We start from the raw sequence: 24156 nt of genomic DNA, 5'->3' as shown, positions 1-24156 counted from the left end.
AGACTGACGCTCCATACGCTGTAGCAGCAGCCACACCTTGTTACACTGCACTCTGCAAGACCCGGCGGCTGTGATGAGAAGTGACCTCAGTAACTACACCGCTCATCAATTCCATTATACAGCGTCGCAAAGCCCTCTGTATAATGGGCCCATATAGTGCCCCATACTCCCGGCATGTATGGTCCCCATCATTATCATCCTCCTCCCAGCATGTATGGCCCCCATCACCATCCTCCTCCCAGCATGTAAGGCCCCCATCATCAACCTCCTCCCAGCATGTATGGCCCCCATCCTTATCCTCCTCCCGGCGTGAATGGCCCCCATCATCAACCTCCTTCCGGCATGTATGGACCCCATCATCATCCTCCTTCCGGCGTGTATGGCCCTCATCATCATCATCCTCCTCCTCCCGGCGTGTATGATCCCCATCATCCTCCCAGCATGTATAGCCCCCATCATCTTTCCCCCGGCATGTATAGCCCCCATCATCCTCCTCCCGGCATGTATAGCCCCCATCATCCTCCTCCCGGCATGTATGGCCCCCCATCATCCTCCTCCTGGCGTGTATGGCCCCCATCATCCTCGTCCCGGTGTGTATGGCCCCCATCATCCTCCTCCCGGCGTGTATGGCCCCCATCATCCTCCTCCCGGCGTGTATGGCCCCCATCATCCTCCTCCCGGCGTGAATGGCCCCCATCATCCTCCTCCGGGCGTGAATGGCCCCCATCATCCTCCTCCTTGCGTGAATGGCCCCCATCATCCTCCTCCTTGCGTGAATGGCCCCCATCATCCTCCTCCTTGCGGGTATGGCCTCCCATCATCATCCTCCTCCGGGCGTGTATGGCTCCTATCATCATCCTCCTCCCGGCATGTATGGCCCCCATCATCATCCTCCTCCCGGCATGTATGGCCCCCATCATCATTCTCCTTCCAGCGTGTATGGTCACCATCATCATCCTCCTCCGGGCCTGTATGGCTTCATATATTCAATAAATAGAAAACAAAACAAACTCTTGTGCTTACATTCTCTGCGCTCCCTCGCAGCGCTGCGTCCTGTTCAGTGCACAGCAGATGGATGATCTACCTGCTTTGCCCTGAACAGGTCGGCGGTGATAGCAGCCTGTAGTGTAACACTATCAGGCTGAGATCGCCGCTGGCCACCGCACATACTCACCCCCGGACCTCCGCAACTGCCCGGCTGCTCCTGACTGTCATTGCACGCACTGCTTAGTGCGTGCAATGACAGGGGAAAAAGAAGCCTGCACTAATTGTGTGGGCTACAATAAAATGGCCGCTATCTCCTCCCACTGCTGTGACCTGGACAGCCTAGGGGGCATACCCAGGTCGTAGCTAGAGGCAGGAGGAGCGGCCTATAATGTTAAACATAGGGTCAGTGTCCCATATCATAAATGAGTGATAGTTCTGGCTTTTGTTTCTCTTTTGTATATATTAATGACATTTCATTTACCCGTTTTCCTACAATTCTCTCACAAACATTGACCCTGGTTTCTGTCTACTTGTTTGTTTGTTTTTTATGTATTTTGTATTTACAAGGCATATTGCTCTGAGTCTTCTCCTGACCCTTTGGCATCTTCTTTGGTCTCGCCATGTTTTCTTCTATAATCTTCTTGTTTAGTTTTTACTTGCACCAAAATTAATACACAGCTGACTGGTAACAGCATCTACTCAGCGGTAGATTAACTTCCATCTTGAAGGAGTTTTGTATTGCTTCCAGTTGGGTTAATTGACAACTCATTTGCTGGGAGCCATGTTTTCTCTTAAGTTTAAGCTTGGCAAGGTCTATACATAGGGGATTTGTCACCAAGTTTTGGCCACCTAATCTGAGAACAGCGTAATATGTAAAGACAGAGATCCTGATTCCAGTGATCAATCACTTACTGGGCTTCTTGCTGCAGTTTTGATACACTCCATGTTTTTCCAGCAGGAGACTAGTAATAGATGACTAGTAAACCTGCTGTCAAGTAGTAGACCATATTCACCAGCTCTGTATTACTCTGCCCCCATGGCTGATTGGCAGCTCTCTCTGTAAATTGTACATGGGCAGAAAGCTGCCAATCACTGGTATGAATGGGGTTATACTGAGCTCAACATTCAGAGGACTACTAGATCTGCAGCAGAGGAAACAATGATTTTATCAAAATGACAGCAAGCAGCCCCGTAACCGATACATTGCTAGAATCAGGATCCCAACCCCTATATCTAAGATGGGATAGCAAAAACCTGGTAATAGTCATAAATTAAAGGGAATTTAAGGGCTCATTCAGACTTTGATTTTTGTGTAAGAGTGCTATCCGTGATTTTCACAGATAGCACTCATACCTGTGATTGTCTAAGGGGCCATTAATAATAATAATAATCTTTATTTTTATATAGCGCTAACATATTCCGCAGCGCTTTACATACATTATCATCGCTGTCCCCATCGGGGCTCACAATCTAGATTCCCTATCAGTATGTCTTTGGAGTGTGGGAGGAAACCGGAGGAAACCCACGCAAACACGGGGAGAACATACAAACTCCTTGCAGATGTTGTCCTTGGTGGGATTTGAACCCAGGACTCCAGCGCTGCAAGGCTGCGCCACCGTGCCGCCCATCACATGTCCCTGATTTTTCGAGGGCCATGCAGTCTACAGAAAATCGCAGAAACATGTCCGACTTTGATCAAAGGGTCAGATGAAAATCGGCAATACAAGTCTATGGGTCCGTGAAAAAAATTGTACTGCAATCGGATGACATCCGAGAGCAGTCTGGTTTTCACTTACTGTCAGCATGGAGAAGGTGGAGGAATTTTTTTTTTTATTTCTCCACGTACTAGAAAAACGGATGACACTCTGATCAAAGTCTGATCAGAATAGTCGGTCCGTATGTGGGAAAATCAGAGCCCTAAGGCAACATTCACACTTGCATATTGACATTTTGTCTATTCTGTTTTAAGAGACATACAAATGAAATTAATGTCAAAAACAGATCCGTTAATTGGTGTAAACGGTAGCAGAGGGACCCCATTGATGATTATCGGGTCCATCTAGTTTCAGCTATGTGTCAGTTTTGGAAAGAAAAAAAAACTGTTTTGCATACTGCTCTTTTTCTTTCATTCTCTCATTTACCGTATGTATTTCCTACAAAGTAAAAAAAAAAAAAAAAAAAAGAGAAAGCAAGACAAACATCCTGTGCGTGAAAACATTCCATCATTTTAATAATAATAGCTCTGCAATGCAGTTGTTAACCCACACACACACACGGGGAATATTTCTTTCAGTGCCATTTCCCTATATTTGACTAAGGCTATGAGCACATCTCTACACGAGGAAGTATTCCAGAAGTACATGCTGGACAAGTAAAGGAATGCTCACTTAACATATTTCTAAGGAGTGTAAATGTGCACTGCCGAATTCTGTGGGAACTTGTTACAAATAGGACATCAAAGTTGTATAGGAATGCAGGAAACTGTCAGCAACAAATCTATGCAGCAAATATTTAGAAAAACGTATACAAATAGCATAATTTCAGTGAGTAGTCATTGTTCTGTACCTGGTTTAAGTTGGGTCACTGAGGCTCCCACTTTTACCACTGTCCCTGAGGCTTCGTGTCCAAGAACCATAGGTTTTTTCACTATAAAATCACCGATGCGACCATGTTGCCAGTAATGCACATCTGATCCACATATTCCAACTGAATGCATCTGCAGCAATACCTCTACAAATAAATGGTGTTTGACAAAATATTTTACATTAGGAAATGTCTTTGTTTTAAAGGGAATGTATCATCAGAAAGTGACCCATTTTAAAATCAGGTTTGTGCGTTAAAGAAGCACTCCATTAATATGTTTTTCATTAAATGTATGTGTATATGCATATAATGCAGTGTGAGGGTATTAATATACTACTCCCCCACCACCACTTTCTCCGGCATCCAGCACTATTCTGCTCCTCTTCTCAGGGATGTCACGGCTGATCAGACTATCTGGGTCACTCTGTGCTCTATACGTGAGCCGGAAGTCTCTTTTACAATGTAAGTCTATAGAGCCTCGTTCTGACGCTCCATAGACTTACATGATAAACGACACTTCCATGTTGCGCAGAGCACAGTATGACCAGGAGAGATAGCAGGGGTGATGTCACTTAGAAGCAAAGCAGAACAGCGCGGGTCACCGGAGAGAGCAATGGTAGGCAAGTATAATACATTCACACTAAACACCACATTCACACACATTTTAAAAAAGTCCCCCAGTTTGCCCCTGTTTTTTGTCTAATTGTGTGCCCTTTTTTTTTTTGCACTCAATTCATTATTCTATTTGCGCCTTTTCTTTTAGTCTATTTTATATGTGCTCACCGGTTTTGTTTTTTTGTTTTTTTTCTGCTTTGTAGGCAGAGCCAAGCAATTCCACACGTTCTGATTTGATTTATCAACTGTGACTTTTTAAAAAGTCTTAAAATTTGGAGCAACTTCAATCTAGTCCCCCCTCCCAGAGTATTTATGAGTACACCAAAATTTTGTCTCAATTTTTGTGATTTGAGGCGCCAACATGCAGCTTTACATGCCAAAAGTGACAAAAACGGTTTAAGACGGGAAGAAAGCCCATTTTTTACTTTATGCCAAATTCGTGAATCCCATACTCCATTTTGATGAATTTGGCACCAAAATCGGCAACTAATACCACAAGAGAAAAAAGGAAAGTGACTTTAAAAATAAAAAAAAAAACACAAATGGTAAATCGGGAACATACTAATTCTTTCAGGAAAAAGTTTGCCAGTTTCCTTATCATCAAAGGTAGGATTACAATGACAAGTAAAACCTCTATACACAGCTGTTAACAAAGAATCCACCCATAACAATAAATAATTCACAGCTCTCTTGCTCCCTCTTCCATCACAATATTCTTTGCACACACTCATTAGATGCTTCTATATAAAATATAGGGTCTATTTCTGCTAATGTAAGTGTAGATTTCCTGAAAGAACAGGAAATATTAGTGCAGAATAGCTCAGTGGCCAGTACAAAAATTGCCGATTTTTAATTTTTATTTTTAATACAAATTGTGATATGGGGAAAAAATGTTGCCAAAGATTTAAAAAATATATATTTAACACAAAAAATTATTAAACAATAGGTTATTTTCTGATGTCAAATTCCTTTTAGAAGAGAAAGCAGAGCAAGAAGCTGCCAGAAACCTCTAACAGCAACTTATTTACCATGGAGGCAAAAGGATTAGGCATAATAATTTAATATGCCTGATCCTTCTATTGGCGGCAATTTAACCCAATTCCAGATTAAAATCTCTTGGGAAAGACATCAGCTGATACAGGAGATGTCCATCAACAGTGGAGAAAGAGGGGTGGCTGCTGAAGAATGAATGCATAGCAAATAGAAAGTGTTAAAGCGGTTTGGCCACTTTCATTTTTTTTTTTTTTATTTATTTATGAAAAAAAATAGTAGATTTGACCTTTTTTCAATTTGCTCATATGAAAAGTAATGGGTGGTTATATGTTGGATAAAACCCGGAAATTAGTTACTGAATGTTCCTCCTAAAACCTCTGGCACACCAGACTGCTTCTCTATATACTGCCGACATCAAAAATTTTAATATCTCTACTCTGGAAATGAAATAGGCCATCATCTAGGTCTGGTCGTTATTCGTGGATCAAGGAAATTTGGGCTATGAAATATCTAATATCTCTATTTCACAATGCTAGGGATACATTTTATGACAAAGATTCTGAAAAAAAGCAGCCATGTTTTTCTGATCCTGTCCTGACCCCTTTAATGGTACATCAATCACTCAATTATTATGCTGTGTGCGCATCCAGTGTACAGTAAACATAAAAATTATCTACCCCCAATACTATTAATTTGATGGGATTAGACACTCACCATTCTGGCCTGGTTCAGGAACTGGACGATTTTCCTAGTTTCCAAAAGTTATTAAAAGAAAAAAAAAACAGTTTAGCAGTTACAATGCTGAAGTTTATATCACCATATTGTTACAGGCAGCGTTAAATGGGTAATCAGTGATTTTTAAAAACTGGATTCAGCAGTTACATGTTGCGTGTGCTACCATAGAAAATGACAGTGATTGTCAGCAGCAGTCACGGAATAGTAGTCCAAATGTCATCACTGCAGGACAGGTAATAAAGAGTGGGAAGACCACCAGAACGGCAGCTCTGGAGCGGTGGTGGATATAATTAAGTATTTTGTTACTTTATTCTATCCTCTTCACTATACTGTGAGCGCACCGTAATAACTCCTCGGTTTATTAATTGTCAGCCTGCTCTGCAGCATGTGTGCAGAGTGTGTGCGCAGAGCAGGCAGTCAATCAATGTGCCAAGGAGTTATTACGGTGCGCTTACTGTGTAAAGATTTGTGACTATAACAGCTTATGCAGTGATAAAGAACGCAAGTGAGCGTTCAAAACGCGCCTTGCTCTCCTACCCAATCTATGCAACCTTTGTAATTTTTGCAAGTTTTTAATGGACGAAAAATAAAGAAAGAATTATTTTACCAGACGCTGGAACAAGTATCCCTTTTTTTTTTTTTTTTTTTTTTTTTACTATAACAGCTCCCTGCACCACCCTGATGACTAGAAGCCAGCAGCTGCAGGGAGAATAGATCTTCATTTTCTCCCTATAGCCGTGCTTCTAGTAAGCCAGCTACACAGGATTTAAACGCTATTCATCTGCAGATTACCACTATGTCTGCAGGTAAACTGCGCTTCTTGAGATGACAATCTGTTCTCACCTGGCATAAGATGCCTGACAGGTTTTTATTTTAGAAACGGTGATGCATTTGTTATTAGAAATGAGCGAACCCGAACTTAAAAAGTTCGGGGTTCGTACCGGACAGTTAGTGTCCACGTCTCCCAGAGGTCCACTGCAATGTTCGAAGTTCCGGGGAAGAGCGAGTGATTTTTCAGCTCAAAAGTCCAGGCCCCCATTGTTTTCAATGGGGTTCAGGTTCTGGTTCCCGAACGGAACTTTGGAATAAAGTTTGGGTCGGGTACCAGAACCCAAATTCCCATGGGTCCACTCAACTCTATTTATAATACAGTAAGTTTCACTGGGATTTTTGACAAATACAAGCATTTCCACAAATTGGACACAAACTAAAAATGACAACCAAATATATACACATGTGCCATATGTACTCCTGCCATATTTTACTCGAAAATTAAGTTGAAACAAATTACCTTTATGCTAAATACAGATCTGACTTTTAGACTGCCTGTTAATAAGGAGGAAATACCTTACCCAAAATGTACATATTTCTGACACAAGAAAGTCTAAAAACAGAAAAGTACACTAATTATATTGACTAAAACTCTCATCCTATCGGAGTTAACATTTGACCAAAGTCAATTATTACAAAGAAAAGTCAATAATCAGTGAGTAACTACTAATATGTAACCCATAGAGAGCCGAGAGAAGATGAAAACTGTGGCCCAGACATCCCCTTTTATGTGCAAACGTTTTAGACAATATCTCAGATTCACAGACATAATTTTTACATTAAAACGTGTTAAAAAATGAATCCCTTTAGTAGAACCTAAAAGCAATGATTGCTATGAGCTGAAAGAACAAGCCACACAGTGCCATGTAATACAACACATTTTTTACTTTGGGCCCTATACATTAGAAATGCATTAGAGCAGCAAGGCAGCAGTCACTCCATGTCCTATTTTCTGCTGCCACCAATTAACATAAGGCGGAAGCATTACTATAAGCAGGTGGGCGATTCAGGAGCCATTAGTTCCCCAAACTCAGCTTTGGTGCAAATTTCTATGATGTATTTTATTTACTGTATTTAGTTCCTGTTGCTTATAAAGCAGCATCATATTTCATTTTCTTTATGTGTCAAGTGTTTCAGAAAACATGAGTACTGGGATGTCATGTGATTCTTTTTATCCTATTGCTCAGGACTGACTTGTGAATGTCAAAAGTGTGTGTGTGTGTCTGTGTGTGTGTGTCTGTGTGTGTCTGTGTGTGTGTGTCTGTGTCTGTCTGTGTCTGTGTGTGTGTGTGTTTGTGTGTGTGTGTGTTTGTGTGTGTGTGGCGGCAGGGGGGGTGAGGTTGAGCTGAGGCGGGAGTTGCTTTATGCAGGTCATTTTTTATTTGCTTGTCATTCGCTGACGTTTTTTACGCCACGTTCTTCGTAATGGTGCATGTGGTTCATGAATTTTATGCATAATCAGAAATGTTCTTTATTTTTGACTTGTGACTTTTTTAATCCAAAAATTTTTGGGGTGGGTAGGCACCTGTAGTACGTTTGTGACAAATTTTGCAACTTTTTAAAAAGTCACAATTGATGAAATCAGTCGAAATTATCTGGAAGACAAAAACCTCGCCCTTATTGGCAAACCTGAAAAAAAACAAGTGAACACATAAAATAAGCTTTAAAAAAAGGTAAATTAAAGCACTCTTCCAGTGGCAAGTCAGATGTAACGGTCACAAACTCTAAGGCTGCGTGCCCACAATGTGGATTTAATGCGTTTCCACGGCTGTATTTTCGCCGTCAAAACGCATTAAAAACGCATGTTAAAGTTGTCTGCCATGTTTCCCAATGATAATCCGCATGTGCTCTGCACATGCTGCGGAAATTTCCACTGTGGATTATCATTGTGGAAAAATCCGCAGCACTACCATTAATGCGGCGAAATCGCCGCCATTGACTTGCATTAAACCGCATAACATCCGCATGCATACAAGTATGCATGCGGATGTTATGCGATTCAGTGCGCGGATGGTACCCGGGTCTGGAGAAGAGGAGACTCTCCTCCAGACCCCCATAGTACCTGTAGTTAAAAAAGAATAAAATAAAAAATAAACATAAACATATACTTACCTTCTGATGGCCCCTTGTCTGCTCCTGGCGGCGCTGCTGGTTCTTCGGCTGCTCGCGGCGGTGTCAAAGGACCTTCCATTACGTCATTTAGTCATGTGACAGGTCACATGACCGCCGACGTCAGCGGTCGCGTGACCTGTCACATGACTAAATGACGTCATGGAAGGTCCTATTTAGAGCACCGCGAACCGCCGAAGACACCGGACGCACCGGAGAAGGAGACTGGGGGCCATTGGAAGGTGAGTATAATGTTGTTTTTTTTAAAAAAACATTATTATTTTTTTTACTTGTCCTGTTTCTGGAGACATTCATTTATGTTAAATGCAGTCAATTACTAAGCTCAGCAGCTCTGCAGGTGTAGATGGCATGAACTGCTGAGCTCCCTATCTATGCAATGACATCAATACAGACAGCATGCATTGGCAAGAGTGAAGTTGTTTCTGGGTAAAAAAAAAACAAAAAGCAAAAGCACTGTCAAAAAATGTTGCATATTTCATAGAGGAAATGCAGTGTAATTGCCACAATTCACATGCACTGCTAAAGGTGAAATCCGCCGCCTAATCTGGCTTGTCATTGATTTTAAAAGAGCTGTGCCAATCAATTTATGCTGCAGATTTTCTTTGCAGCTTGTGATTCGGGCTATGTAACACACATACAGTGGAATGTAAAAGTTTGGACACGCCTGGTTAAAATTACTTTTATTGTGAACAGTCACAAGATTAAATGATCTCTAAAAGGCCTAAAGTTAAAGATACCACATTTTCTTTTGTATTTTAGGCAAAAAAAATAATAATAATAATTTTAATTTTTTTTTTATTTTAACAATTACAAAAAGGAAAATGGGCCAATGCAAAAGTTTGGTCATCCTTGGAGATTTGTGTGCTCAGGTTTCAGACCTTAACTAGCCTGTTAGGGTTATGGCTTGTTCACTATCATCGTTAGGAAAGGCCAGGTGATGCAAATTTCCCAGCTTTATAAAAACCCAGCCTTTTAACCTTGTGCCAAAAGACAGCAGTCATGGGTTCTTCTAAGCAGCTACCTAGTACTCTGAAAATGAAAATGATGGAGGTTCACAAAGCAGGAGAAGGCTATAAGAAGATAGCAAAGCGTTTAAGTTGACCTTTCCTCAGTTCAAAATGTAATTAAGAAATGGCAGTTAACAGGAACAGTGGAGGTCAAGATAAGGTCTAGAAAACCAAGCAAAATTTCAGTGAGAGCTGCTCGTATGATTGCTAGAGAGGCAAATCAAAACCCCAGCTTGACTGCAAAATACCTTCAGAAAGATTTAACAGATTCTGAAGTTGTGGCACATTGTTCTACTGTTCAGAGTCACCTGCACATATATGGCCTTCATGGAAGAGTCTTCGGAAAAAAACCTCTCCTGCATCCACATCATAAAATTCAGCACCAGAAGTATTATTAGAACACCATTTATTCCATGGTGCTTTACAAGTGAAAAGGGGTATACATAATAAGAAACAAGTACAATAATCTTAATCAATAGAAGTCACCGACTGGTACAGGAGGAGAGAGGACCCTGTCCACTAGAGCTCAGTCTACAAGGGATGGGTGAGGATACAGTAGGTGAGGGTAGAGCTGGTCGTGCAGTGGTATAATGGAACGGTGGTAACTGTAGGTTGTAGGTTTCTTGAAAGAGGTAGGTCTTCAGGTTCCTTTCGAAGGTTTCCACGGTAGGCGAGAGTCTGATATGTTAGGGTGGAGAGTTCCAGAGTAGGGGAGGTGCATGGGAGAAAACTGGTATGCGATTGTGGGAAGAGAAGATAAGAGGGGAATAGAGAAGGAGATCTTGTGAGGAACGGAGGTTGCATCCAGAAGTATGCAAAAAAAATCTAAACAAGCCTGATGCATTTTGGAAACAAGTCCTGTGGACCAATCAGATTAAAATAGAACTATTTGGCCACAATGATCAAAGGTATGTGTGGAGAAAAAAAGGACACAGAATTTCAGGAACATAACTTTTTGCCAACCATTAAGCATAGGGGTGGATCAAGCATGCTTTGTGGTTGTGGTGCAGCCAATGGCACGGGAAACATTCCACGGGTAGAGGGAAGAGGGTAGAGGGATTCAATGAAATTTCAACAAATTCTTGATGCAAACTAAACACTATCTGTAGAAAAGCTGAAGTTGAAAAGAGGATGGCTTCTATGAATGGATAATAATCCTAAACACACAATAGACCACCTCAAAAGGCACAAGCTGAAGGTTTTACAATGGCCCTCACCCCGGCTCCTTCTACACTGGAGCTATTACAAAATATATTAACTATTTCTATCCTAAACTATTGTGCTGACCACTGCACTGTACCCAATTCCTAATCTAATACACTATCTACTCCTAACATATACTGACCCTGTTGCTAACATTAGACAATAGGCATTTACATATTCATATATAAACACAGAGTAGAACAATACGTACACAAAAGGGAAAGAGGGGCATGACCGTCCTGTTCACCCTCTTACACCACCTCTAGTGGTGGCCAGATTTGATCAGTTCATGGAACAGAACAGCACTGCTCTGCAAAGTGTGTGGTAGCTGCTGCCAGGAGCGGCAAATCAGCTCTCATTCTCTTCTATAGGAGCTGATCCACAGCCCCAAGCACGGGCTACCACAGTGTGCAGATCTGTGCTGTTCGCTCAATACACTGCTTACATCCAGTTGTCAAGGGCAATAACAGCTGATCAGTGGGAGTGCCGTGTACCAGACCCTCAACTATTTAGAATATAGGTCATCAATATATACCATATTTTTCGGATTATAACATGCATTGTTTTCCCCCAAAATTTGGGAGGAAAATTTGGGTGTGCGTATCTAATCCGAAGATAGCTTACCGGCGGCTGAGGTGTCACAGGAGCCAGGGTCGCTGCTTCAGGAGGCTGGTGGTGGCAGGATTGGGGCAATGCATCGGGCCCTGGGCTGTCATAAGATGTTGATGCTGGTGAATGGAGTCCCCTTTCTCATCAATTTCCGGTGGGCTCTGGAAAAATGGCCTCTGGAGGCGGCCATTTTCCCGAAGTCCACTGCAGGGAAATCGATGGGAAAGGGCACTCTGCTCACTGGCGCCAGCATCTTAGGAGAGCCCAGGGCCCTCAGCCTCGGACCACCTGGACAGCCAAAGGTCTGCAGCATTTATCTCCTCCTGACGCTGCAGCCGGCCTCTTAAAGCAGTGACCCTGCCTCCTGTGAGCCCGCTCCACCGCCACTGCCCCCCGGTAAGCTACAGTTAAAATGGACTAAGACGCACCACCATTTTCTTTCCAATTTTCCACCTTAAAATTGGGTGTGCGTCTTATAGTTTACAAAATACGATAAGTAGTGGACAATCCTTTTAATAAGCCCTCCTTAATGAGACTTGGGTGTTCTTGTTCCAGCCATGTCTTGGTTCAGATTTTTTTGCAAACTCCATGGAGATGCTACTCTATAGTACCCGTCATCTGATTTAGTCTCCCTGCAGCTTACAAGTCCTCTATGACACAAAAGTACAGCAGTATATTCCTTACACCGCTCGCTGTAGTAGTGCATTCAAATACTGAAGACCGAAATAAATATCATAGCTGCATGAATGTGACTGATGTATATATAAATCTTACTGACTTCTGTACAAGTTATGGAGGCAGTTAACAACTTACCAAACGTAGATCTCCAACTCCATGGACCACAACAGACAGGTTCTCTACAGCTTGGCCCCGCTTTGCTGCTGCCATAGTTCTCTCCTGATGGTCTCCCAGAAAATGAGTCCTCGCTTTATCAGTAGCTCCTGTTTTAGCTCCACATCAAAGAGTTGGTTAAAGTTTGATCTAAGCCTTGTGTTTGTCAGATTTTAGCTTTTGACCCTGGTTCTAAAAGAGAGGAATGTAACTTTCTGCTTAGTAGGAAAAAATTATCACCTATAAAAGCTTTGTATTAATATTTATAGAGAATTCGCTCTCTCCGCCAGAACGCTGGTAAACATTAAAAGTAAAATTACTGAATACCCCTAAGTAAGAAGTCCACATTAGATAAAATGCCTTTCAATAACTTCAAAGAATAAAACCGCCAATATTAGGCTGCAATATTTTAGATGGTTTGCTCTGATGCTATCAGTTTATGTCCGATACTGTAACAACTAGTGCAATATAGTTTATTAGTGTGAAGCGATAAATTTTACTTAAGCCTACTAGAACAAAGCCAGTCTTGTAAGGAATATGGCAGGAAACATGATGCCGTGACCCAAAGCCTAAAGAGGATTCAGCAGGATAGAAAAGAATAAGAAATGTTCCCACGGGGCGCAGGCAGTGAGGATATTCAGTTCAGATTCACTAGCCAGAAAATTCGCCTGTGTTTTACAGTAGCAGCGAGGTGTGAGAATTTAAAAAATCTTTTCCGCAGTTTGCACATCAGATGAGCAGCATAAATTGACCAATTGTCAAATATCACTATATTCTGCAGATAATGATGATGGGTTTGCAATGGAAAAGGTGAAAATCGCAGCTTAATTTCACCATTTTTGCAACAATACAAGCAGCGGTATTTATGGCTGTGAATTTTGCTGCAGCATTTTGGCTATGAGATGTCTGCAGCAGAAATGCCCCATGGTAACATACCCTTAGGGCTCACTTACACAAGTGTATACCGGACAACTGCTATCTGATGTTTTATTGGATAGCACTCGGACCAATGTTATTGACTCGCCCAGGGAGATATGGGGGAAACTCGGTACCCGGGCCTTTACCTTCTTGGGATGTCACGGCAGTCGGCTCCCGGGCCCGTACCCTCAGGTCACTCTTTAAAAAGGGGTTTGTTAACAGTTTTGTCTCGTGGCGCCACCTGTGGTTCCCGGTAATGAGTACCGGCGCTGCTGCAGACCTCTGGAGCAGATGTTAGGGCAGCTGGGTTGGTGCGGCTCTCCACAGGCAGAGCACAGCTCCAGGGCAGTGTAGGTGCAGATGGTGGTGCTGGGCGTTGTAGTGCAGGAGCGATAGCGTGGTAGAAATAACGGACAGAAACAGTGGGGTGCAGTCATCCGAGTTTACTCACAGTTCTTTAGGTTCCTCAGGTGCACTGTACAGGTGTCAGCCTCCCACGTCGCGCTGCGTTTACCAGGCAGGGGTTCAGCACTCCCTCAAGTATATCAGAAGCACTTAACGGGACCCCCTTTCTGTATGTTCCTTTCTTAGCCGATTTCCCGCGCTGGGTCTTCTCCCTCCTGCACTGCGCCCCGCCACACATCGGGTACCTTGAGATCCCTCTGGGCAACTTGAAGTTCCCGGACCTGACTTGGTGTCCTTCACGGCGGCTTAGGTGAGGTTGTGGCAACTGCACCATGAAAGCGCAGAAGCCTCCGGTTTTCCAGCCGAGACCTGAAGTAACTCTGCTAGTCCACGGACCGGTTCCCTTCTTCCGGTCTGATCCCTCTGACACTTGGCAGATTCTGGCGTACGGGTGCCGTCCTGCACTCACCATATCCCCTGGGATCCCTTCTGTTCCTGGAGCCTTCCTCCCTAGCTCCCACTACTCTCTCAGTCTTGGGCATGACAGGCCGAGCCTGCCTGCAGAGCCCCTGCTCCTCTCACTTACTACTCACTGAATCCACCCCTACACATGATGGCTTCCCTTATATACACCTCCTATTCAAGTGCTCCCCTGGCCTACGTACGCCACCCACACCCACTACATGGCCCCCCCCTCACTTTGGTCCCCCCCCACTCCAGCCAGGGACAGGGCAGCAAAAGAAGTGCATAACGCCCTTCCAGCCGGCCTGGAGTAGTGTAGTGTTGAGTGCAGGAGTTGGAGTCCCGGGAAGTACTCCATCCTTACCTGAGAGAAGGAGATGCCACACCTCTGGGTGAGGTGCAGTACCTCTGTGGCGACTGAACCCTCAGGGGTGCCACATTATTCTATGGGGCAGTGCTGATCAGCGTGATTTTTCTCATGCCATGGGGGAAAAAAATGAAAAATCACACCACGCTTTGAAATCAACTTTCTAACCAAAAGAAAGCAATGAGAAAGTGAATATACACTGCAAAAAAACCACACTATGCTTTGATTTGCTACTCAAATCAGATCACACTTAACTATTCAAGTCCATGGGTGCGTGGAAATCATCAGACTGCACTCAGATGACATGCGAATGCAGTGTCATTTACATAATCGATCTGATTCTCTCGGAAGAGAGAATATACGATCTTTTGGCACCTAGATTATGTTCACATAAGGTGTTTTTCTTTTATTTTTGCTGCATTTTTAATGTAAATTAAAAGCTGATTTTTACAGTGCACATGCTTGGATTTTTATTTCTGATTGAGCACTGCAGGATGTCAATGCTTTCAGCGTTTTAGCAGCATTTGTGCAGTATTTTTTTTCACCCAAAGAAAGCAACGAGAAAGAGAACATACACTGCAAAAACACAGCAAATCTTCTTGCAGTGTTTTTGAAGAATAAAACCATATTAAACATGTACTGTAGGCAAGGCACACATGTAATCCGCTGCAAAAAAGCAACAAAAAGGCAGTGAAAAAATGCAGCAAAAACACTGCAAAATGAACAATGTTTTTACAGCCAAGAAAGCAGGTTTTGGCTGCAGAAAAAAGTCCAGCAATAACGCTGCGTGAGAAAGAATACAGCCTAAGTCTTCTATTTATTTCCCATCTCTATATAATTTTCTCCTGGCTGTGACTCAAAAAACTGCATTTGTAATTCCAGGAAACCAGAAGTGGATATGTACTGAATCCAGCCCAGGCTTCAAAATAAACATAAGAAATTTTATATGTTATTAATATTGCATGGTATTTGTAGCTAGTGGCACATATAGGAGGGGGAAGGCGGCCATGTCGAGCATTTGGCCTGGATCCTGCTGGTGTGGGGGGGTATTTTGGAGTGAGGTTCAGCCTTTGAGCTTGTTCACACGACCGTATTTTTGGTCCGAGTGATGTCCATTTAAAAAACAATCTGCACTCCAATGGGGAAGTGCAGATGGCCAATTTTTTTCACTGACTGAATTTGTAAACTCACCCATTTAAGTCTATGAGTGTGTAATAAAAAAAAAAAAATAATAAAAAAATCGGATGCCACGCGGAGCCACAGAATAGCATCCGATTTTTACAGATACATTGCAATTCTGTAACATGGGAAAATAAAAATTGTCTAGTAAATGATTACGGTAATAGCTGCTGCTGTTAAAAAACAGACTGTATAATGATGACAAGTGAGAAAAAAATCGTCCCATTTTTCCGGACGAAACTCTGAACAATTTTTTTATATGCTTATATGAACCTACCCTTTCTGTGATCCGATTGTCAGATTGTCAGCTCCCTAAGGCCAGTTTCACATGTCCTGATTTTTCCAGTACCGGAAAAACCCATACCGGAGATATCAGTGTTCCTGTGTGGCAACCGGCGCACACGTACCGGTGCTTGGGAATCAGTGTCCAGTTAGCGCTGTTCCCAAGTGCCGGGTGCTGAACACTGCCCTCATCATTGTCCCTTGCTCGCACTGCGATCAGCACGAGCAAGGGACAATTTTGGGATTAGTAGTCTGCTCCCGCAGTGTCCATGTGTAAAAAAAATAAAATAATAAAATCCTTATACTCACCTGTCCAGAGATGTCCACCACTGTAATCCTCTGACCGCTGACGCCGAGGATAAGGATTTTATTATTTTATTCATGGACACTGCGGGAGCAGACTACTAATCCCAACATTGTCCCCTGAAATGATGAGGGCAGTGTTCAGCACCAGGCGCTTGGGAACAGTGTTAACTGTACACTGATTCCCAGGCGCCGGTACGTGTCACACTGATGACACACAGAGCGTGTAAAAAACAGACATGTCAGCGTGTGGAGCACACTGACATGTACGCAGACCCATAGATTTGAATGGGTCTGCGTGTGTCAGTGTCTCCGGTAAGTGTGGACACTGTCACCACACGTACCGGAGATACTGATGTCCCTGAATTCAATTGCACTCATGTCTTTCAGGCGTGAGTGAAATTGTAGCCTTGACCGTCGGCACTTCCTGGTCTGACAAGTTAAGGATTTCTACATCTGTATGTATGTTAGGACTCAGGAGCATTAATTATAAAATTACTATGATTACTCATTATATCTTCCTGCTTCTCTCAATGATGCAGAGGCTGAACATTGGGAGAATTAGGAAGAGCAGCTTGTCAGCTCATGACTGTAAGTGTGCAAATTTCATATGAATGGTCCCATGACAACTATGCAAACCGCTTAAAGGGAACCTGTCATGTAAAATAACACTATTAATCTACAGATACGAGGTTAACCTACGGTTAATAGTATTCTGACATTGTGCGGCGCCGGCACTGAGAGTCCTGCTGCCGGGAGGAAAAGTACTATATTCCTCCCTGCAGCGTTGGGGTTCTAAGTCACAGAGGCGGCACTGACTGACAGCTGGCCCTAATGTGGAGCTGCTGTCAGTCAGTGCCGGGAGCGCGGTTACAGCCGGCGCCTATCTATACACAGAGCGGTGACTGAAACCATGCAGGTACGACCTCTATGACTGGAAGCCGAACGCTGTCAGGGGGAATAAAGTTAATTTCCTCTGGCAGCAGGGCACTAAGTGCGGGCACTGGGCAGGTTCAGAACGCTGTTAACCTGCAGATTAACCACATATCTGCTGGTTATTGGCGTTATTTTACATGACAGGTTCCCTTAAAATGAATTTTTGTCCCAGGTGCAGGAAAGCGTAGATTCGCATCTGTCCGTGGCTTTTTGTTTTTCACAGACTGGATGATACATGGATTGTAAAAATCCGCAAATTGACTAATAAAATGGATCATGGATGAAAAATATTCTGTTTTCTGCAGATGCAAAGCGGACACAGATCTGTGAATAAAGCTTTATGTCCCTATTTATAAAGTAACTAACCTAAAATTGTTATTACTAATTATTAGAATACATAGGCAATTTAAGAATGAGTCAGAGTATAAAAAAAACTGGTTGTTGGACGTTTGGCTTGCTGAGTTCAAAGTCCTGACTGCTTAAAGGGAACCTGTCATGTAAAAAAAGGCGCAATTAACCTGCAGATATGGGGCTAATCTGTGGGTTAATGGAGGTCTGAAGTTGTGCAGCCGCCGCACTGGAAGCCAGGCGGCCAGGAGATTTACTTTAAAGCCACGTGCACACGTTGAGTGTTTGGTGAGTTTTTTACCTCAGTATTTGTAAGCTAAAACAAGGGGTTTGTGATAAATACTTAAGTGGTGACGTGTTTCTATTATACTTTTCCACTCAAGGTTTTGGCTTACAAATACTGAGGTTAACAAAAAACCTCACCAAATACTCAATGCGAATGTACCCAGGGTCAGCTGACCATCAGCATGCTGCGTATGACCGCGTATATCGGACGAGACTCACCAGTACAAGTCAATGGGAGCAAGAGCTCTGCGGCAGGCAGAAGTACTGACGTCACTGCTCATCACAGCTGCTGACTCCAAAAAAGCTGGAGTGGGGCTCTAACCTAATACAAGAGCAAAATACTGAGATGTGAAAGTCACACTATGGCCAGAGACACATTAGCGTATGGCATCCTATGCTAGAGTATCAGATGCCATATGCTAATGGCACTCAGCTCCTGCTCTGCTGCGAGCGAGAGCCGAGTGTCAGTGCTCTGTGCTCCGATCCTGTCGCATGAGATTTCTCCATCTCCTCTGTTGCCGGCGTCGGCAGGAATTGCACTGCACTCGGGTGATATCCGAGTGCAGTGCGATGTTTCACATGCACCCATAGGCAACACGAAATTCTGCATGCAATCGCAGCATGCTGTGTTTTTTGTTTTTTTTTTCAGTCCTATTTCAATCCAATCGGAGCTGAAAAAAACGCAAATGAGTACAGAATCACTGATTAACGATTTTTTTTTCAGATTGCATTCATCTGATTTAATCGCAAGTGGGAGCGAGCCCTATCAGTGGACCTTATAACCGCCCCTACGCCAGTTTTCGAACACATATATACTTATATAGCACCAGTAACTTCACAGACATTATGGGCACTGTCCCCATTGGGGCTCACAATCTACATTCCCTATCAGTATGTCTTTGGCGTGTGGGAGGAAACTGGAGAACCCAGAGGAAACCCACAGAAACATGGGGAGAACATACAGATTTCTTGCAGATGTTGTTGTTGGTGGGATTTGAACCCAGGACCCCAGGACTGCAAGGCTGCAGTGCTAACCACTGAGCCACCATGCTGCACTTTATACCACAATTTGCATTTTATTTCCTCTATATTACGCTCACGGCACTTTTCTGAAAAATTTCTCACATTTACTAGACGGGGCGAGTCCACATACAGTGCAACAAATGTAATATCAGTTATACCAGGAATTGACGTAACTATCCTATTCCCTTGAAGTTGTCAACCAATGCCTGTGCCGCTGGCATAGGGTGGATTTTCTGGTGCATGTGAACCCGGTCTAAAGCCATGCCTTTATTTCTGTGTCTCTCCAGGCTTTGCAAAACTACAGCTTCCAGTCTGTGACTGTCAGGGCATGCTGGGAGTTGTAGCTCAGCAACAACTGGAGACTCACAGATTAGGGACCCCTAAATATAAAATGTTTGCCTTATCTGAGTGCATTTAATGTGACAGCTTCAGGGGGCAGAGGATTAGAGTACAGCCGCCTCATACATGGAGCCATATTAATATCACCCACATAACAGAGCGCAGCTGCAGTCCCAGCACAGCAACATCCCACATTACACACCTCCTGTGTCAGCCAGCAGCTCCCGCACTTCCTTCTACCATTGTCTCACTTTCTCCCCACAGGCTTTTTTTTTTTTTCTCAATGAACTTTACTCAGCAGCTTTGTCGCTGCAGTTACGTCACCTTTGTCTGCTCATAAGTACAAGTCAGACATGAGGAAATAAGGCTGTAATTTCTTACTCGGGAAGATACGACATTAGATATGTAAATGTCTTCCAACATTTGTGACTATGTAGCGAGCAGCTGCACATACGGTAACAGCGTCAATCTTTAAAGGTGTATTCTTAAATTTGTAAGTTATCCTCCATCAATGGGATAGGGTCTAACTTCCCAATTACTGGAGGTCCAAGTGCAGGGAAACCCAGCAATCCCGAAAATCTGTGCTCTGAAAATGCCCATGTGAATGGAGTGGTGGTCGATTGTGCTGCTGACTCTTTCATTCTTAGGCCACGTGCACACATTCAGTATTCGGTCAGTATTTTACATCAGTATTTGTAACCAGGTGAGGAACAATCAGAGGAAAAGTATAATAGAAACACGTCACCACTTCTGTATTTCTCACCCACTCCTGGTCTTGGCTTACAAATACTGAGGTAATATACTGACCAAATACTGAACGTCTGAACAAGGCCTTATTGGGAGAGATAGCCGAGTGCTGCAGTTATCTCATCTTCGACATGCCTATTGGAATGAATGGAGCGGCAGTGCACATGATTGACCACGGCTCCGTTTACATGGGGCTGAAGAGCCTTGGTTCTCCGGATCGCTGGGGGTCCCAGAGGTCAGACCGCCAGCGAAGAGGAAGTTATCCACTATCTAATGAATAGGTGACAACTTCCAAACTTGAGAATCCCACTTTAAATGAATTTTCCCAAATAGTATAAATGTAACAGATTTTTCCTGTTGTGGAAAAGGTGCTCATTTCCCCACACATTTTAACCAATTACACTATAAGACTGTGTGCCCATGATGCGTTTTTTAAGCGTTTACGCAGCGGCAAAAACGCTGCAGAAACGCTTAAAAAACGCATGGAGAAGGCCTGCCATGTTCCCCAATGATAATCCGCCTGTGCTGTGCACATGCTGCGGAAATTTCCGCTGCGGATTATCATTGCGGAAAAAAACGCACCACTACCAATTATTTTGCGGAAGTGCTGCGTTTTTGCCACCATTGACTTGCATTGGAACGCATGGATTCCGCATCACTGTATATGTAAATGCGCATTCCATGCGTTGCAATGTGCGGATGGTACCCATGTCTAGAGGAGAGGAGACTCTCCTCCGCACCTGGGTACCAGAGAAACTGTGAAAAAAAGAATAAAATAAAAATAAATATTATACTTACCTTCTGATGGCCTCCAGTGTGCTTGTCTTCACTTGCCGGCAGCTCGCGATGGACTGGAGGACCTGTGCCGACGTCATAGTCATGTGACGGGTCACGCGATGCTGACGTCGGCAGGTCCTTCAGTGTACCGCGATCTGCCGACAAGGGAGAACGGAGGGAAGCAAGACACCGGGGGCCAGCAGAAGGTAAGTATAGATTTATTTTTTTATTTTTAAACATTCTTTACGGTCACACTATATAAATCCATCACCTGCTGGTGATGGTAAGAGGCAAACAGCATGATAGATTGTGTGCTGTGAGAGAAGGGCATGATGTTACCCTGGGGGTGCCGCAGGCCATGATGTTACCTTGGGGGGGGGGGCTGCAGGGCATGATGTTACCCTGGGGCTGTATAGTATATTATCCTGGGGGCTACAGATTAATGTTACCTTGAGGGGTTGGTTGCTGCAGGGAGCTATGCGTGGGCTCATACTGTATATAGTGGGCAAAATGGTGGTTCATACTGTATATAGGGAGCTACAGTACAGACCAAAAGTTTGGACACACCTCCTCATTTAAATATTTTTCTGTATTTTCATGACTTTGAAAACTGTACATTCACACTGAAGGCATCAAAACTATGAATTAACACATGTGGAATTATATACTTAACAAAAAAGTGTGAAACAACTGAAAATATGTCTTATATTCTAGGTTCTTCAAAGTAGCCACCTTTTGCTTTGATGACTGCTTTGCACACTCTTGGCATTCTCTGGATGAGCTTCAAGAGGTAGTCACCGGAAATGGTTTTCACTTCACAGGTGTGCCCTGTCAGGTTTAATAAGTGGGATTTCTTGCCTTATCAATGGGGTTGGGACCATCAGTTGTGTTGTGCAGAAGTCTGGTGGATACACAGCTGATAGTCCTACTGAATAGAGTGTTAGAATTTGTATTATGGCAAGAAAAAAGCAGCTAAGTAAAGAAAAATGAGTGGCCATCATTACTTTAAGAAATGAAGGTCAGTCAGTCCGAAAAATTGGGCAAACTTTGAAAGTGTCCCCAAGTGCAGTTGCAAAAACCATCAAGCGCTACAAAGAAACTGGCTCACATGAGGACCACCCCCAGGAAAGGAAGACCAAGAGTCACCTCTGCTTCTGAGGATAAGTTTATCCGAGTCACCAGCCTCATTAATCGCAGGTTAACAGAAGCTCAGATTAGAGACCAGGTCAATGCCACACAGAGTTCTAGCAGCAGACACATCTCTACAACAACTGTTAAGAGGAGACTTTGTGCAGCAGGCCTTCATGGTAAAATAGCTGCTAGGAAACCACTGCTAAGGACAGGTGTGACGCCTCGCAGCCCTCACCCTGGGAAGTGGGGTTTCTCGGAGCCGGGCCTGTTGCTGGTGCTGCAGTCGTGGCCTAGGCCCGTTCCGTGCCCAGGGTGGTCACATTAAAAAGATGTAATGGGCTTTCAGGGTTGAGTGGTATTTTGACTACGCCACCTGTGGTGTCTGGTGATGGCCACCAGTGCTGCTGCAGACCTCTGAGGCGGGTTGTAATGGCAACCGAGGATGGTACTACTCCCCACAGGCGGAGCAGGGCCTCAGGGCAGAGACGAGGATGGACGGAGTCGTAGTGTAGAAGTTCTGGTGCTGCAGAGGCCATAGGGGTAGACTTCCAGGGTTTTTACTCACGGTGGAGAGTACAGCTGCAAGGCTTCTCCCTGCTCCTCACGGAGTTCTGCGGTCACCAGGGACGGGGGTCCGACAACCTCCGAATAATTCAAGTGCTTAATCAGGACCCCACTCCAGAGTGCTCCTAAACTTCAGACTGAGTCCTCTCCTGTCTGTTTGTTTGTAGACAGGCCGGGTCTCCCTCTGGACTATGCACAGAACCAGGGTACGGGTGGCAGCTCCGCTCCGTCCGTTACCCGGTGGGATCCTCAGTGCCTACCCGGGCTTCCCTGACCAGGACGTAGAGTAGCAAGATCAGGTGTCGGGGGCCGGTACCCCTTTTGCAGCCGGAATCCCTCTGACTAGATCAGCATAGAGATGACAGGTGGCGTACACCGCTCCGTCTGCATCCTCCCTGAGATCCATTTGCTATGGAGCTACACTCTTAAGCTCCAGGTCTTCTTGGTCATGGTTCTTGACCGGGCTGAGACATTCATTATCTGCAACCTGCCCCTCGACCCAAGGCCAGGGTACGAGGGCCGTGTCCCCATCCACTGCAGGTCCACACAGGATCTACGTTCAGTGATGAAGATCACAATCAAAAGAACAGTCAAAGAACAAGAACAACAAGAACCAAGATGGCTGTGTATTAAATATGAAATATTAAGTGTAAACTAAATGTGAGTCCTCCACCCTCACCCACTACATTGGTTCCCCTGACTTTTGGTTCCCCTGTCTCCCAATTCCCAGTAGGGACAGCACACTAGTGCTTATTAGCTCCCTCTGGTGGGAGAAGTGTGGTGTTGGATGTGAAGGAAGGGTCCTGACCATCGCACTGTTCTTACCTCAGAGGAGGAACACTACACCCCATTAAAGAGGTGCAGCATTCCTGTGGCGGTCGAACTCTCAGGGGCGCCACATTCCCCCCTGGTGAAACACAGCACGTCCGCAGGCTGCAAAGAGAGCAAAACCTGGTACAGTCTTTTTATATTTTGTAAACAGTAAAACCATCTTCCCTTTATGGGTGGTACTTTCTTAAACGTTACAAATACCAATTAAAAAATATATAACACTGTAGAAAGACATTATGCACGTAGACAGTTCAGTAGAAAAATAGAAAAGAGTCAGTTCAGCAGCAAGAGGGACCTGTCCCAAACCCTCAACGTAGGCCCTGGGGTGGCTGCAGGGCATGAAGATCCCGAGTTGGACCTCCAATAGAGCCACTCCCGACAGGTTTTTCTTCCGAGGTCTGAGGTAGTAGTAGATGCGGTTTTGTATAAAACCAATAGGGAGCACCTAAATAGATGCATAATTATTTACAAAGAAAGTCTGTCTGCTGCAAATGTCTGCAGGGACTAATGTCTCTCTATACCGGGAGGAAAACATTATCAAAACATAAACAGTAACAAATTAACTGTAAGGCACAGCCTCCGGGGCCGCTCATTCCAGGTATCCCCACCGGGGAAAAGGCTCGTTCTTCCTGACGGAGCCTGACCGATCCTCCACCTGCGGGCACACGGGGGCCTCACCCTTGAACACCCTATGGACGTCCAGGGCGTACCAGCCACGCACTCCGTGGTGGCGGG

The 24156-nt window shown here is 44.2% G+C and overlaps 1 protein-coding gene across 2 annotated transcripts in view; it reads right to left on the bottom strand.

The window, feature by feature from the left end:
• SORD (sorbitol dehydrogenase) overlaps positions 1-19688 on the bottom strand; it is a 53634-nt gene extending 33946 nt beyond the window's left edge. The window contains exons 1-4 of one of the 2 annotated variants that reach the window (XM_073652889.1): positions 19574-19688; positions 12507-12716; positions 5893-5926; positions 3553-3717 (exon numbers count right to left, since the gene is read on the bottom strand). In XM_073652889.1, coding sequence (XP_073508990.1) covers positions 3553-3717; positions 5893-5926; positions 12507-12581 — 274 coding nt within the window. In that variant the 5' untranslated portion in view covers positions 12582-12716; positions 19574-19688. The remainder of the gene's footprint in view (positions 1-3552; positions 3718-5892; positions 5927-12506; positions 12717-19573) is intronic. The other variant, XM_073652890.1, reaches the window with a different exon arrangement.
• Positions 19689-24156: the final 4468 nt, after the last annotated feature.

This window comes from Phyllobates terribilis, unplaced genomic scaffold, assembly GCF_046119375.1.
Source record: "Phyllobates terribilis strain yellow unplaced genomic scaffold, ASM4611937v1 Scaffold_11__3_contigs__length_659146591, whole genome shotgun sequence".
Taxonomy (NCBI): Eukaryota; Metazoa; Chordata; class Amphibia; order Anura; family Dendrobatidae; genus Phyllobates; species Phyllobates terribilis.
This window is presented reverse-complemented; position numbering and strand designations above follow the sequence as displayed.